This window comes from Odontesthes bonariensis, chromosome 3, assembly GCF_027942865.1.
Source record: "Odontesthes bonariensis isolate fOdoBon6 chromosome 3, fOdoBon6.hap1, whole genome shotgun sequence".
Lineage (NCBI taxonomy): Eukaryota > Metazoa > Chordata > Actinopteri > Atheriniformes > Atherinopsidae > Odontesthes > Odontesthes bonariensis.
In genome coordinates, this window is record NC_134508.1 from 1,534,710 (window position 1) to 1,552,203 (window position 17,494).

Genomic DNA, 17,494 nt, shown 5'->3' on the forward strand with positions numbered 1-17,494 from the left:
GCCCAGCCCTGGTTTTAACTCATTATCTGCTGATTGTTCCCTTGATAACTCGTCTGAACAGTAAATGTTCACGTTCCTTAACATCAGAGCTTTGGCTTGAGTGTGCTCACCTGCGTCCTGATTGGTCCTCAGGAAGTCACGTGACAGGTAAAGCAGGCCTAACCGTCGGCCCGTCAGCACCAGACACGCCTCCCGCAGCTGCACGTCTGCCTCCACCCGAACGCAGCAGCACCACAGAACCCTGCCGACCCGAACCACCTCCTCCTCCGGACGCTCGGCGGGCCGCTCGGCATCGGGAGGCGGCGTGGGCGAGGAGCCCACCTGCTCCTCCACAGAGTCATCCAGACCCATCTCAAAGTAGCCGTCCCTGGAGCCTGGACTGAAGGCGCGAACACAAAACAGAGAAAAAAGTAAAAACTCTACTTTAAATCATCATCTTTTCTGTTCTCATGTGTCTGCATGAAATCTGCACGATATCTTTGAACTTATCTGGACTGTTGCTCGTTTTTAAATTCATTTAAATGATTTTATTTGTTTCTCTTTATATTCTTTTATGTATTTTTAATGCTTCTTCCACTCCCTGCTGCAATGCTTTTATTTCATGTGAAGCACTTTGAATTGTTTTGTAAATTAAATGTGCTATATAAACAAATCTGATTTGATTTTGATCTCTAAACCAGTGAAATGGTCAGATTACCTGACACTGCCCACTTCGGTGTGCTCAACATGAGGCCGGACTTCTCTGGATTCCAACCTCCTCTCATCCTCCTTCTCCTCCTCCACCTTCACCACCACCTCCTCCTCTTCTTCTTCTTCTTCTTCTTGTTCTTCTTCTTCCTCTTCTTCTTCCCGTTTCCCCCCCTGCTCCCTCGCAGCCGAGCTGAGGCGCTGGCAGAGCCGGCTGGTGAAATCTTTGTTGGAGGCGGACAGCGAGAGCAGGTGAGAGGGCAGCAGAGGACACCAGGGGGCGCTGCAGAGCGAACAAAAGGCTTCCGGTGGTCTGGAGGAGAAAGAGGAGCAGACGCAACTGGAAGAGAGACGGAGAGAGGCTTGATTTTTTTTTAAATAATGCAAAACATCTGTTCCTCTATTGATAAGATTTTAACTTCCATAAACACCCTAATTATAATAAATGAGTAAATAAATAAAATTAAAAAATTAAAATAAATCAATCAATGTGAGAAGAACTCAGCAGTCACTGTTAAATCATCTGCCGCCTGCCGACAGCCGCGCCTGTTACGGTGTTTGCTGCTCGGTCTGCACAGCAGGCAGTGATACGAAGGGAGAGAAAATAGGGCCAAGAGATTGTGAGCTCTGACTTTTTCCTGGAGAACCATTTTGTGATGCAAATGTATTACTCTGTTGAACGCATATTGTTCTGAGAAGCAAAACGCTTTATCTTTTAAACCCCAGCCAACTAGCCGGACTACCTTCATCAACACCAAAACGAGGCTGGAACTCTGCTCACAGGACGCAGCAGGGGGTAAGAAGATGTTCAGAAATGATGTTGCTGATATGGGATGTTACACAGCTTCATGTCAGAAGAGGCGAACTGTCCCTTTAAACCAAAATGGAAGCACCTTTTTAAATAATCTGCCCTTTTAAATACTGACCAGACGGCAGCAGGAGAAGCGGAGACATTCGTGGAGACTCGACATGTTTGTTCAGACGGACCGACGGCAGGTTGTTGCATCTGCAGGTAAACACAGAACATCAGAACCAGCGGATCCTCTAAATTAATATTACAGCTCATTTATAGCAGCACAAATCAGTCATAGATTCACTTATTTTTCACACACAAACTCCTGGTTTTAATTTAAGATTTTACACATCGTGTCTGACCTGAGCAGCGGCAGCAGACGGGAGGTGAGCGCTGGCGTTAAAGCTCATGGGGGGCGCGGCGTCCACAGGGGGGGGAGCACAGGGGGGAACCGGTGCTTCTTCTCCGCTCGTCACATCTGGAAAAGCAATTCGAAGATGCTGAAAAACATCTGCAGACTGAGGCAAACTGTTCAGAGATGATGTTTTCTACATTTTACAACGAGACTTCTTTCATTTCGCAGGGCGGCAAAGTTTCAGGTGTTAATGCTCAGCAGCAGGTTTTAGTTCAAACTTTTTATTACAGGATGGTTAGTGAGGATTAAAAGAGTCACTCATAACTCATGTGAACTACATAAGAGAACCTGGTTGGAACGTATGTTTTATTCTGCGAACATTTTGCATCAGCTTTGCAAATTATGATATTTTAGGCTCTAAATTTGATGATCGATTTCCAGAGGTGGGCAGAGCAGCCAAAAAGTGTACTCAAGTAAAAGTACTGTTACTTCAGAATAATATGACTCAAGTAAAAGTAAAAAGTCGTCATCCAAATAATTACTTGAGTAAGAGTAAAAAAGTGCTTGGTGAAAAAACTACTCAAGTACTGAGTAACTGTTGAGTAACGTCTGATTTATTTGTTAACACAAGCATTCAATCAGACAGACAAAAACACTAAATAATCATCTTTAGGCAAATTAGAGTTCATCCAATTGATAAAATAAATTAAAATGGATTAATTAATTACAAAATAGCTTAAATTAAAATAATCCAGGTAAATTCAAGAACTTCAATAAAAAATAAAAGAGACTTAGGAAATGTTTAAAACATATGTAACCCATATGTAACCTAAAAAACAAACATTCACCTATCCATGGGGGAAAAACGAGTTTAGGAAACTTACCGCTACATGTTTCCTCAAGTTAGATGTTGAGTTTCTGCTGAAATGTGCGTTTGTTTTGGTTGACACAGAAGACACATAATGTAGCTGCTGTTTCTCACTCTTTGTAAGGTAAACATGCTTTCAGTATGAGGCCTCGTCTGCGTCTTCATTTCCCACCGTTGGTTCTGACATTTTTCATCCGTTTCTTTGTTTGTTTGCTACGACTGCTAATGCTAAAGCTAACCCGTCCCGCCGCTGAGATCGAGTACGGTCACGTGACCAGACTGCACGGCCGCGTCTGATTGGTGGAACACAGTCAGGTGGTAGAGCCTTTGGCGGAAGTCTCTCTCTCTGTCAGAATAAAACATTAAAATGAGGCGTACGCGGGGGGATAAAAATAATGAGGCGTAGAATACCAAAGAGGTAAGAAGAAAAGTAACCAGCTCATTGTAGCCTAATGTAGCGGAGTAAGAGGACAGTTTCTGCTGCACACATCTACTCAAGGAAAAGTAAAACGTATAGAGATTTAAAACTACTCCCAGAAGTGTAATGTTTTCAAAAACTTACTCAAGTAAATGTAACTGGTTATTACCCACCTCTGGTAATTTCCCTGTTTAAGTCAACGTTCTCAGGTTTCAGCTTCTTCAGATTGGCTAACTTCAGCTCTGAGTTTTGGATCGTTTGTTGGATAAAAACAAACCATCTGAAGTCGTCCCTTCAGCAACAAAGAGACCAACTTTTTTTTTACTAAACGGCTCAGAGATTAATCAGTTATAGAAGTTATTCATCCCAGATTTAGTGTCCACATGCATCACATTCAGGACAAAAAGCAGGTAAAGCGTTCACACCCGTCCGTCTGGCAGAAATACAACCCCTGAGCCCCCCCGCCCTCCGCACTGCACAGCCTGATACATACATGATTACCTTGGCTGGGGCAGGCAGCCTGCTGGGCCGGACAGGAAGAGGAGGAAGAGGAAGAGGAGGTGACAGCTGGAGGAGCAACAGCAGAGGAGCAGCAGGAGGAGGAGGAGGAGGAAGAGGGAGGAGGTGGGGAGGAGGAGGAGGAGGAGGGAGGAGGTGCAGCAGCAGACAGCCTGGTCTCCTCACTGATCTGACGAGAGGACAGAGAGGAGGAAGCCTTCAGAGATCATCCCAACAGACATTTTGAACTGAAGGTTAAATCTGTGTAAAGTCAAAAACTGTGTCCTGGTTTCAAATCTGCAACCAGGCAGAAACACGTGAACAAACTACAATGACTGTTTCCATTCGAGTTCTTTATCGTGTTCGACGTTTCCCTCGTGCACAAAGACCTCGTGAGGTTTTAAACTTTAAAGGTTTTTAAAGTAAGAAACATTCTGCCTCCAACAGGAACCAAAGCGAAGCCTAAACGGTGCACAAAGAGAGAGAAAATACTCTGAATTCTGAGGCTCCGTTCTTTTAATGGTTAGTGCACGTGACTCATTCACATTTAGATTATTCTGTGCATTACGGTGGAAACTCTTCTTAAAGGGATAGTTCGCTTTTGACATGAAGCTGTGTTTAAAGCCCTTGTTTTGCGCAACAGAGTATGGCCTGATGTCTGCAGCTATGAACACTCCGATAGCATTTGTTATGGCTTTGGCCCTGTCAGATTCTGCTGCTAAAGGGTGTTTAAATGTCGCTGTGATTAGTGGTTGATGCGCAGCACTCGTCTTGGAGTCTGACGCAGGAGCTAACATGCCAGGATAATGGAGTTCAAATGCGCTGCCATGCTGGATGTATTTCCACTCTCATATGGCTTTCTCGTGCCACAATGCCGACATACCGTAATTGTTTTATCCACCACCCTTCGTCCATCATCATTGTATGTGACAGGGAAGCCAAAATGTGCCCATACATGCGACTTTATGATACATAAACACGCCTCCTTATTTATTTATTTATTTATTTATTTATTTATTTATTTCGTCAACCAATCCGCGGACCACGTACGTACCGAACCGTAGAGAGAAATCCGTTTGGATCACGGATCAATTATGATCCGTTGCACCACTAAAATACAATAATCAATAAGGAAAGATGCTTTGATGTAACAACAGATTTGGTCCTAAAAGAGATTAAAAGCATTTATATTTACAGTAATTACCATGATGTATTATCATTTTAACTTGTGTCAGTGTAACTGAGATGGAAACTGATAATTTAACCGTATTTCAGACTCTCTGTGTCACTGTTTACCTTCTTGTCGCTGCCGCTCATCCGGTCTTTGGCTTCTTTGGCTTTCTGAATGGCTTTCAGTACTTCCACGGTGTCCAGCTCCTTCTCCGTCGTCACTTTACTGTCCAGACAAACCTGATAAATCAAAAAATAGAACTAAACACAGCTGCACTTGCAGTAAAAGATAGTAACAGAAGTACCGACTTCGTCCCTTTTAGTACTAACAGATTATTATTTTTATTTTTTTTTTAAAAGAAAACCACATTCTGACATCAGGATTTCGACAGGCTGCAGCTTAAAAACAATCAGAGAGAAACAGAAACTGTGAAAGGGAAAAACACTGAGTGTGACCCAAAGTTTATGAAAATGGTCAATTTAATCACCTAATTTGCATGTAGTGACATCACTGATGACATCACTGCATGGTGGTGACTTTGGATTCTGAACACATTTTTCCTTTTTAATCCTTTTCTGAACTCATGAACACAACTATGAACAAAGCTGTTCCTACTTCTGATCTTTTATCCACATAAAATTTAAAAAATGTAAAATACAATAATTAAAAAAAAAAATTAAATAAAAAAAATAAAATAAATTTAAAAATAAAAATTCAGTAAAACGTCCTGATTCTTCAGTGTTTGAGTGGCCAAGAGCTGGTGTTCATCTCTGTTAGTTTCATCTGTTCTCAGAGTCCAAAATCATCAGTTAGGAAGAGGAACAGCAGCTCAGTGGGCTCAGCATCTGTCACATCTGTCACATCTGTCTCCACGATGGCCAACAGGCTCAAAGTGTCTGATCCCCCGGTACACTTCATCAGTATTCAGAGAAACCCAGTCCTCATTACTGCTGTTTCCATGCAGACCCCCTGAGCCCCATCTACCTCCACCTTTTCCCCGTCATTACGATGCTGGGGCAACATTTCCTTCTTAACCGTCACTCTGAGGGAAATTCTCACCTTCTGAATCTTCATCAAAGATTTGGACCAAAACATCTTCTCTTGTTAAATATTTTGATTAATTTTCTCTAAATTTCACCCGAACATCTTTCATATAAACACTTCCTGTTAGCCACATGAGCTAACGGCTATACACTTCCTGTTAGCAGCATGAGCTAACGGCTATACACTTCCTGTTAGCAGCATGAGCTAACGGCTATACACTTCCTGTTAGCAGCATGAGCTAACGGCTATACACTTCCTGTTAGCTGCATGAGCTAATGGCTATACACTTCCTGTTAGCCGCATGAACTAACGGCTAAACACTTCCTGTTAGCTGCATTAGCTAATGGCTAAACACTTCCTGTTAGCTGCATGAGCTAACTGCTAAACACTTCATGTTAGCTGCATGAGCTGATGGCTAAACACTTCCCGTTAGCTGCATTAGCTAATGGCTAAACACTTCCTGTTAGCTGCATGAGCTAACGGCTAAACACTTCCTGTTAGCTGCATGAGCTGACGGCTAAACACTTCCTGTTAGCTGCATTAGCTAATGGCTAAACACTTCCTATTAGCCGCAGGAGCTAACGACTAAACACTTCCTGTTAGCCGCATGAACTAACGACTAAACACTTCCTGTTAGCCGCATGCGCTAACGGCTAAACACTTCCTGTTAGCCGCATGCGCTAACGGCTAAACACTTCCTGTTAGCTGCATGAGCTAACGGCTGAACACTCCCTTTTAGCTGCATTAGCTAACATTAGCTGCATGGGCTCACGGCATTTTATCTAAGTCTCTTCACCATAAATTTCCTGGAACATTTTTAATGGGAACACAGATTAATTCGGGGTATAACCACAGCCCTTTTACAGACAGCCGTTCCACTTCCTATTCGCCCCATTATAAAAAATTTGGCCGCAGTTCAGTTAATTTTCTCTGGGGGCGCTGGCGAGCGAGTGCAGAATGACCATTTTCCATAGGGCTGGAGCTAATAACTCAAAAAATGTCCCCGCTAGCGGCTGAAACCTGAAAATAATACTGTGATTTCTGACAGAGGGATGTGGATTTATATCGAAAGTACAATAACCTGGGAGTTATAGCTTTCTGTTTTCTTACAGGTCTGGCATTTGCGAGTCAGTATCCGCTAGCATCTAGCTAACGGAATCTGAAGAACGCACGGCAGATTACGACCGGCTGCTTTACGGCACTCGTCCACTGTGCCAGAGTGCTAACCTGGTGCTGCTAACAACAACCGAAGCTAAACCAGAGGCTAGTCAGAGAGTATGTAAAAGGGCTGTGCTGAAATCTGTAACTATTTGAGCTAACACCTCTCTGCTAGCTCAGCGCTAGGACTGACCATGCCGTAAAGTGATGCCACATGCGTGACGTCACTCGGGATGCAATACTGAAAATAAATGTGTATTTTAAACAAATCTAGTGAGTTTAAAAAAATCAAACCAAGTGCCGTTTGAAAGGATAATTTATCCTGCCTTTAGAAAAATTAAAATGAAAAAATATAAAAAATTATATCCAAAGCAATGGCTGGATCTAAGGTGGATTTCATAGTACCACCATAGAGTTCGGCGTGCTCTGCACTGCTTCGTTGGCGCCCCTAGAGTGCAGTACCACCCGGAAATAGCCGCCAGTTTTCCCTCTCCTCATAATAGAGACTCTCTGGTATAACTCAGATAATACACGGCTGCCATCTTGTGGTAGTGAATGTAAACAATATTTCATTTCCCCCCCTTTTTTCCCCTTTTTCTTTTTTCAGAGTGTTTGTGTTTAATCATTACTGCAGTGGTTTTGGTGGCGTACCTCAGCTGCACGGTCTCCAAACTGGGCCAGGACTTTGGTTCTGTAGTCTGGGATGATGCATAAGGGGTTACTGGACAGGTTGAGCTTCTCCAAACAGGGCAGAGAGCCGATGTTTCTGATTTCCTCCAACTGGAAAGAAAAAAGTTACAGACCAACCAACACAGCATTATAAATATTAGCCCTGCAGTTTGAACCACTTGCACATCAGGGCAACCTCGCTCGGGTTACCTGGGCCAGCTGGTTGTGGCTGAGGTCCAGGTTGACCAGAGAGTAGAGCTTAGAGAGGCCTGTAAGTTGCTCCAGCTGGTTGCCGGCCAGGCTCAGGGTTTTGATGTTCCCCAGACGGGTGTGAGCAGCTTCCAGGACCCGAAGACTGTTATAGGACAGATCCACGTGCACCAGGTTGTACAGATGCTGCAACCACAACAAGTCGTAAACTCAAACTACAGCAGAAACAGGCAAACGGATCAAAACAGTCACTCCTCTACTCTTTAAAAAGCATCTAAAGTGTGTTTTTAGTGCAATAATTTATGTCACTGAAAGCCAAAAACATCCCTCTGAAGCCACATTGAAACGGCCATAATCTGAAATAAATACAAAAATATATAAATTGCTAAATAAATTAGTTTTTATGATGATAAATGCTACTGAAATCAAATAAGAAATCAACCTGTTCCCTAATTAATGATGCAGAACTGAAGACAGGAATGTAAAAAAAGGAGGCAGGGAAACATAAAAGGAAAAAATGGGATTAAATCAGTTTAAATAGGAGAAAAATAACAGGAAATAAATACTTTAAATTAAATAAATCATAAAAAAAAACATGATGAAATTGAGATGAAGAAATAAATCGTTAGGAGTTAATAAATAGATCATAACAGACATAAATAAAGAAAAAGAAAAAAATAAACCAAATACATTTAAATAACAAATTCACCTGAAAACCGAGTGGAAAAAGTCAGTAAACAGCGACTCCAACACAGAAATAAATAAATATATATATATATATATATATATATATATATATTTTTTTTTAGGAGCGTTTATCATCATCTAAACTTGTTTATTCAGTTCTCAAAGAATGAATTTATTAATCTAAAGGATTGTAGAAGCCACAGGAAACTACTTCTGGTGTAAATATCAAAGTGTTTTTGGTTCTTTTGCCAAAGCAAACATTAAATCGCATACTCATAATTATACTGGTGGAAGGAGCAGAGTCTCATTTTGTGTCATTTGTTTGGTTCTGGCTGAAGTTACAGGACAGATGTGGGCTGGTTCTGGGAGTTCCAAATATGAAACCTGAGTCTTTTTGTCGTTTTTCTGTCGTAGTGTTTATTTATATTGAATGTTTTTGTGTTATTTGAATAAAGAAAAGAAGAAAAGTCACATGTAACATAATAAAAACAACCAGAGACAGAACCAGATTGGCTGCCGTCCATCATATATTTTCTCCACCTCCAATCGTACTTTGAGGCTCCATCTTTCATTTCTTTCTCAATTTTTGGACATTCAATCTTTCTTTCCATCCTATCTAATCCAACTCATCATTTGTCAGTACGACTGATGAGAGGAATATTCCAGACTGTCTGTTGTTCAGAACCTGTTAAACTGGTTGACTTTGGGTGCATAAGTGCTCGAACTTCTCGTAAAAAGTACCAAACATCGGTTTGAGAACATCTCTCCCTTTGCTCGGCTTCTCTTGTCCATCTTAAACAAGTTTTGATCTCTAGAATTAGCAAAATCACTTCTAAAGTATCTGATTAGTAGAAATAATGTTGGTAAAAATAAAATAGACAATATAAACAAGTAAATTAACCTGAAGCTTATTTCTAAAGCGCACATATTTCATCTCATCAATAAATTTAAAAAAAGCCTCAGCAAACACAATCTTCAAATACATCATGTTATGTTCAACTAAAGATCAAAAAGGTCTTTTTATCCAGTTTCTCCACTTCATTCATTTGCTGCTTTTATATTTCTTATTAAACTATTAATTAAAGTCTTTGGGATTTAATCCGTTTAAAGAAACCGGGGTGGATTGCAGACATGTTCCACACAACAACAACAACGTTGTGTTAGAAATCGTGTAAAGTAAAAGTCCGCTGCATCAGAAGTGAGGTCAGGCTGTCCTGACAGGATTCACTCTTCATCATACCTGGAGGTTGTCTACCGACAACAGCTGGTTGAAGCTCAGATCCAAAAACTCCACCTTTGGGATCAGTTTCTAAAACAGAGAAAGATTCAGCATCAGATACAAGATTCAGATACTTTAAGCCCCGAGTGAAGACTGAGTGGCTGATGTGAAGGACAAAGAACCGGTGGTTGGACTGCTGGTGATGGAGCCGGTTCAGAACCGGTTCTAAGAACTCTAAAAGAGCTCGAAGGCCCACGTCAGGGCTCCAGACTGCGACCAAATGGTCGCATTTCACGACCAAAATTTAAATGTGCGCGACTGAATTTCACATCTGCTATTTCTCTCTCCCTTCGTATCACTACCTGCTGTGCAGACCGAGCAGCAAACAGCGTAACAGGCGCGGCTGTCGGCAGCAGGCAGTGATACGAAGGGAGAGAAAATAGGGCCAAGAGATTCCCACTGTAGGAACCTTCTGCAGTTCCTAGAACCTTTTTAGGAACGGGGCCGTTTTTTCCCCCTCATTCGGACATACAGGAACTCGGGACCACGGCCCCTGGTTCCTACCCGACAGAAAAGGTAACTTTCCGAGCAGGAAACACCGTAACAAAGGTCAGAAGGTCTAAATTCTGTTGTACAAGTTAATTTTCTTTTATCATTCAGCCTCTAAAATGCTGAAGAAAATGTTTGTAGCTGTCAAATGATTTGAATACATCTTTAAAACGCTTTAGAAGATAAATGAGCAGACCGTACACTCGTATCATGTACGAGAAAAGGCAAGAGAATCTGTTACATTTCAGTGATTTCGATTAATAAAGCCATAAATGTTAGTTCCAAACCTTTAAAAGTCAGCAGGATCAGGCTTTAGGGCCAAGCGATTGTGAGGTCTGACTTTTTCATGGAGAACCATTTTGTGATGCAAATGTATTACTCTGTTGAACGCATATTGTTCTGAGAAGCAAAAGGCTTTATTTTTTAAACCCCAGCCAACTAGCCGGACTACCTTCATCAACACCAAAACGAGGCTGGAACTCTGCTCACAGGACGCAGCAGGGGGTAAGAAGATGTTCAGAAATGATGCTGCTGATATGGGATGTTACACAGCTTCAGGTCAAAAGAGGCGAACTGTCCCTTTAAGTGTCTCACAAGTAAACGAGAGGAGCACCGACCTCATTTCTTCCTCTGCTGCTTCCACTTTATATCCGTGATTAAAGTAAGTTTCTCTGTTGTAGTCTCTTAAATTACAGAATCAGTCCCTGATGTAACCTTTGTTCTGGCTTCGGTGGTCCTAACGGAGGGTTAGGATTCTGCGGTGTTGTGCATACACAAAGCTGAATGTCATCTTTAAATGTTTGTCCATTTGTCAGGTGTCTCACCACTGAGCCGTCGATGGAGCCGATGCAGTTGTGGCTCATGTCCAGCGTGGTCAGGCTTCTCCACACAGGAATGACAGCAGTGACGGGGCACCCCGACTCCACCCCCTCCGGCTCCCACTGCGACAACTCGCTCGCCTCCGGGACCAGGATCGACTGGACATCCCAACACACGCCTCAGTGAACAACGAGCAACATGCTGCACAACCATCTATAACGAACGCATCTATAATGAACTGTACCATCATAGATTCTGAGGAGCGGTGGACGCTCATCGTTGCCAGACTGGACCTCAGAGACGACAAACCTCGAATCTGCTGAGAGCTGCACTCACAGATCTAAAGGCAGAGACAGAAACAAAATTTAGTTTCTGAAGATAATCAAAGATAAAAACACATTATCATGTTGTGAACTGAGCAGAAATAACTGATAAATCAGGAGGAATTCTTTCCTAATGTGTTATCATTAGGGCTGGGCAACGATTAAAATGTTTAATCTAATTAATCACATGATTTCCCTGATTAATCACGATTAATCGCATTTGTACGCAGAATCCAAAAATGAATCCAAAAGTAGTGTATAGCTTTTAGCATTTAGCTTTATTTTAAATGTGCTGCCATATGAATGAAAGTGCCATAACATTTGTTGTGCAAACACACTTTTAACATCAGCATCTTTCTGTAGTTTTTATGTAGAAGCCTCGCTCCACTGTCTGTTTCCTTGAATGACTTGCTGCTATCAGTTGTGTGTTTTGCCTTTAAGTGATATTTTAGACTGGAACTACTACGCTGAGAAGACAATTCAACTTGGCAGTGTTTACAGATGACTTTGGTTCTGTCGACTCCGCCGTCTGGAAGAACTTTAAAATGAAAATGGCCGAGTAAAAGTTCCGTACCCTTCTCCATGTTTGGTGGATCCGCCGATTACTTTCTTTTCCTGTTCCACAGCAGACAGCAGCAGACTTTTACAAAATAAAAGCCTGTGAGCAACAGACTTTTACAAAATAAAAGCCTGTGAGCAACAGACTTTTACAGAATAAAAGCCTGTGAGCAACAGACTTTTACAAAATAAAAGCCTGTGAGCAACAGACTTTTACAAAATAAAAGCCTGTGAGCGACAGACTTTTACAATAATAAAACCTGCGTTAATGCGCAATAAAATATTTAACGGCGTTAAATAATAACGAGTTAACGCGATAATAATAACGAGTTAACTTGCCCAGCCCTAGTTATCATGCATGTGTGTGTGCTAAATGCCTTTTGTTCGAATGAATGCGAGCCCTCGCTCACCTCCACGACCAGGACTGATTGGAGGGTTCCCCAAACATCGTGTTCAATGGTCTTTAATAATATTCGACAACAACCCGCTCCCTGTTATGAGGCGTGGATGTGAGCTCATATTCCCAAACATCAGGTTTGTTCACAGTGAGTGGAGCTAAAACTTATTCAAAGAGGAAGGCTGTGTTCGAAACCGCATACTTCTCCTACTAACTTTCTGAGTTAGTATGCGAGTTTGAGTAAGCAGAAGTTCCCGGATGCATACTAGATTCTCCTAAATGTTGGGTATGCATCATGAGGTTACTACTCATACTCAAACTACCCAAGATGCAACGTAACGTGACGTCGCCGATCGTCATTTCCTGTCAAAACGGCAGTTTCAAGCTAGCTGCAACGAGGGTAGGTTCACTTCCTGTTTTCAAAACAAAAGCACCAATTGTATGGTAATGGCTTTCCCTATGATAAAAGGCAACGGGTATTTTATTTTGTGAAAATAACAGGAAGTGCATTGCTCACTGCGGCTAGCAGAGTTTAGAGCTTAAGAGAAATCAGCTTCAGGCCGGCTGATTTCAGCTCGGGCAGGAGCGAAATGCATTGTGGGTAAACGCTCTGCATACTGTCTGATCGATCAGTATGCCGTATGTAGTATGCAGTATGTAGTATGCAGTAGGCAGTATGCAGTACGCAGTATGTAGTATGTAGTATATAGTATGCCGTACGCAGTATGCAGTATGTAGTGTGCAGTTTGTAGTATGTAGTATATAGTATGCCGTACGCAGTATGCAGTATGTAGTGTGCAGTTTGTAGTATGTAGTATGTAGTATGCCGTATGCAGTATGTAGTATGCCGTATGCAGTATGTAGTATGCCGTATGCAGTATGTAGTATGCAGTAGGCAGTATGCAGTACATAGTATGCCGTACGCAGTATGTAGTATGCCGTATGCAGTATGTAGTATGCCGTATGCAGTACGCAGTATGTAGTATGCAGTATGCAGTATGCAGTATGCCGTATGCCGTATGCAGTATGCAGTACGCAGTATGTAGTTTGTAGTATGCAGTATGTAGTATGTAGTATGCAGTATGCCGTATGCAGTATGCAGTATGTAGTATGCAGTATGTAGTTTGTAGTATGCAGTATGTAGTATGTAGTATGTAGTATGCAGTATGCCGTATGCAGTATGCAGTACGCAGTATGTAGTTTGTAGTATGCAGTATGTAGTTTGTAGTATGTAGTATGCAGTATGCCGTATGCAGTATGCAGTATGCAGTATGCAGTACGCAGTATGTAGTTTGTAGTATGCAGTATGCAGTATGTAGTATGCAGTATGTAGTTTGTAGTATGCAGTATGCAGTATGCCGTATGCAGTATGCAGTATGTAGTATGCAGTATGTAGTATGTAGTATGTAGTATGTAGTATGCAGTATGCCGTATGCAGTATGCAGTATGCAGTACGCAGTATGTAGTATGCAGTACGCAGTATGTAGTTTGTAGTATGCAGTATGTAGTATGTAGTATGCAGTATGCCGTATGCAGTATGCAGTATGCAGTACGCAGTATGTAGTTTGTAGTATGCAGTATGTAGTATGCAGTATGCCGTATGCAGTATGCAGTATGCAGTATGCAGTACGCAGTATGTAGTTTGTAGTATGCAGTATGTAGTTTGTAGTATGTAGTATGCAGTATGCCGTATGCAGTATGTAGTATGCCGTATGCAGTATGTAGTATGCAGTAGGCAGTATGCAGTACATAGTATGCCGTACGCAGTATGTAGTATGCCGTATGCAGTATGTAGTATGCCGTATGCAGTACGCAGTATGTAGTATGTAGTATGCAGTATGCAGTACGCAGTATGTAGTTTGTAGTATGCAGTATGTAGTATGTAGTATGCAGTATGCCGTATGCAGTATGCAGTATGTAGTATGCAGTATGTAGTTTGTAGTATGCAGTATGTAGTATGTAGTATGTAGTATGCAGTATGCCGTATGCAGTATGCAGTACGCAGTATGTAGTTTGTAGTATGCAGTATGTAGTTTGTAGTATGTAGTATGCAGTATGCCGTATGCAGTATGCAGTATGCAGTACGCAGTATGTAGTTTGTAGTATGCAGTATGCAGTATGTAGTATGCAGTATGTAGTTTGTAGTATGCAGTATGCAGTATGCCGTATGCAGTATGCAGTATGTAGTATGCAGTATGTAGTATGTAGTATGCAGTATGCCGTATGCAGTATGCAGTATGCAGTACGCAGTATGTAGTATGCAGTATGCAGTATGCCGTATGCAGTATGCAGTACGCAGTATGTAGTTTGTAGTATGCAGTATGTAGTATGTAGTATGCAGTATGTAGTTTGTAGTATGCAGTATGCAGTATGCCGTATGCAGTATGCAGTATGTAGTATGCAGTATGTAGTATGTAGTATGTAGTATGCAGTATGTAGTATGCAGTATGTAGTATGTAGTATGTAGTATGCAGTATGCAGTATGCAGTATGCAGTATGCAGTACGCAGTATGTAGTATGCAGTATGCAGTATGCCGTATGCAGTATGCAGTACGCAGTATGTAGTTTGTAGTATGCAGTATGCAGTATGTAGTATGCAGTATGCAGTATGCCGTATGCAGTATGCAGTATGTAGTATGCAGTATGTAGTATGTAGTATGCAGTATGCCGTATGCAGTATGCAGTATGCAGTACGCAGTATGTAGTATGCAGTATGCAGTATGCCGTATGCAGTATGCAGTACGCAGTACGTAGTTTGTAGTATGCAGTATGTAGTATGTAGTATGCAGTATGCCGTATGCAGTATGCAGTATGCAGTACGCAGTATGTAGTTTGTAGTATGCAGTATGTAGTATGCAGTATGCCGTATGCAGTATGCAGTATGCAGTATGCAGTACGCAGTATGTAGTTTGTAGTATGCAGTATGTAGTTTGTAGTATGTAGTATGCAGTATGCCGTATGCAGTATGTAGTATGCCGTATGCAGTATGTAGTATGCAGTAGGCAGTATGCAGTACATAGTATGCCGTACGCAGTATGTAGTATGCCGTATGCAGTATGTAGTATGCCGTATGCAGTACGTAGTTTGTAGTATGCAGTATGTAGTATGTAGTATGCAGTATGCCGTATGCAGTATGCAGTATGCAGTACGCAGTATGTAGTTTGTAGTATGCAGTATGTAGTATGTAGTATGCAGTATGCCGTATGCAGTATGCAGTATGTAGTATGCAGTATGTAGTTTGTAGTATGCAGTATGTAGTATGTAGTATGTAGTATGCAGTATGCCGTATGCAGTATGCAGTACGCAGTATGTAGTTTGTAGTATGCAGTATGTAGTTTGTAGTATGTAGTATGCAGTATGCCGTATGCAGTATGCAGTATGCAGTATGCAGTACGCAGTATGTAGTTTGTAGTATGCAGTATGCAGTATGTAGTATGCAGTATGTAGTATGCAGTATGCAGTATGCCGTATGCAGTATGCAGTATGTAGTATGCAGTATGTAGTATGTAGTATGTAGTATGCAGTATGCCGTATGCAGTATGCAGTATGCAGTACGCAGTATGTAGTATGCAGTATGCAGTATGCCGTATGCAGTATGCAGTACGCAGTATGTAGTTTGTAGTATGCAGTATGTAGTATGTAGTATGCAGTATGCCGTATGCAGTATGCAGTATGCAGTACGCAGTATGTAGTTTGTAGTATGCAGTATGTAGTATGCAGTATGCCGTATGCAGTATGCAGTATGCAGTATGCAGTACGCAGTATGTAGTTTGTAGTATGCAGTATGTAGTATGTAGTATGCAGTATGCAGTATGCAGTATGTAGTATGCAGTTTCGAACACAGCCTAAGAAAGTTACCTCTATCTGCAGCAGTGATTTGAACACAGACAGGTCAAAGGGCAGACTGCTCTCCTGGATGTTGCTGGTTCCCACTGGACCTCTGGTCCCACAAATCTGACCAAAACAGACAAAAACCACTAAGAACATCTCTGTTGTGAGACTGAACTGCACAAACGGGCGTTTTAATTCAATCATCTTCGTCACCTTGAGGTATCGCAGCCTGCAGGTGAAGTCCAGGATGTGTCCCAGGTCGGTTTTGGCGTCGCCGTTAAAGCAGGTCGGCTTGGCCAGTCGGAGTTGCTGGGACACGGAGTAAAGCTGCAGAGGACGAAGAGAAAACACCTCGCCCGCCTGCAGCAGCTGCTCACCTGCGGCAACGAGCACGATTTTACATGAACAACTGACGCACAGTTCAGCACCATTTACAACAACCATATCTGTCAGTTATATCATGAACTGTAAGGGACCGGAAATAGATCAAAACTAAAGAGCTGAGATGCTTTGCAGCTGAAAGTGCCTGAAATGAAGGGACACTTAGAATAAAACGGGATACTTTAAACGAGCTCTGTGGTGATTTTTCCCATCGCAAACAGCTCAGAAGCTCCGAACCCTGGAGTAAGACTCTGAACTGGAGACTCGTTTCATCATATCGTCACAGGTTACTTGTTCACTACAGAATTAATTTTAAAGTCCCTTTAGGGCTCAAGCCCTGCAGGACATGTGAGATTTGTTAAAGCCGGACTCATCGGGGCTCGTGCAAGAACCGTTCGAACGCACAGATTTGTTCTTAAATCGTGCGTACGAGTGAATTTACGTACGAGTAGAGAATTGCCGCATTCACCTTTACCACCTGTCTGCATTCACAAATGCACAGATTTGTTCTTTTCGTATTTTACGTTTTCTTTCAGGAACGAACAGAATTTACGAGTGATCCAGACCTGTCGTAGGAGTTTCCTAAAATAGTCCGCTGTTATTCCAATCAAGTTTGCTTGACTAATGGTATGTATATTTAATTACTTTGAAGCAAACATAAATAAATATATACATTATACCCCATAATAATGCTGACATTATTCTGTTTGACTTAAATTATGCACTAATTGAAGGTTCATTTGAATCTGTATATAACAAGGTCAATGGGAAGCGTAACCAGCAGCTGACTTGTTGCTTTTGGATGCCTTAGCGCGTCAGGCTCTTGGAAGAGAGCGTGTGTTCCGAGACCGTGTAGAGA

The 17,494-nt window shown here is 41.9% G+C and overlaps 1 protein-coding gene across 3 annotated transcripts in view; it reads right to left on the bottom strand.

Annotated features, from left to right (window-relative positions):
* The window catches only part of nisch (nischarin), a 38,782-nt gene that overhangs the window by 15,271 nt on the left and 6,017 nt on the right, over window positions 1-17,494 (bottom strand). The window contains exons 5-17 of one of the 3 annotated variants that reach the window (XM_075460054.1): window positions 16,468-16,631; window positions 16,282-16,377; window positions 11,390-11,485; window positions 11,151-11,303; window positions 9,799-9,867; window positions 7,872-8,057; window positions 7,644-7,772; window positions 4,916-5,029; window positions 3,623-3,809; window positions 1,843-1,958; window positions 1,614-1,693; window positions 698-1,027; window positions 111-379 (exon numbers count right to left, since the gene is read on the bottom strand). In XM_075460054.1, coding sequence (XP_075316169.1) covers window positions 111-379; window positions 698-1,027; window positions 1,614-1,693; window positions 1,843-1,958; window positions 3,623-3,809; window positions 4,916-5,029; window positions 7,644-7,772; window positions 7,872-8,057; window positions 9,799-9,867; window positions 11,151-11,303; window positions 11,390-11,485; window positions 16,282-16,377; window positions 16,468-16,631 — 1,989 coding nt within the window. Of the gene's footprint in view, window positions 1-110; window positions 380-697; window positions 1,028-1,613; window positions 1,694-1,842; window positions 1,959-3,614; window positions 3,810-4,915; window positions 5,030-7,643; window positions 7,773-7,871; window positions 8,058-9,798; window positions 9,868-11,150; window positions 11,304-11,389; window positions 11,486-16,281; window positions 16,378-16,467; window positions 16,632-17,494 lie in introns of those variants that run through there. The other 2 variants (XM_075460055.1, XM_075460056.1) reach the window with 2 other exon arrangements.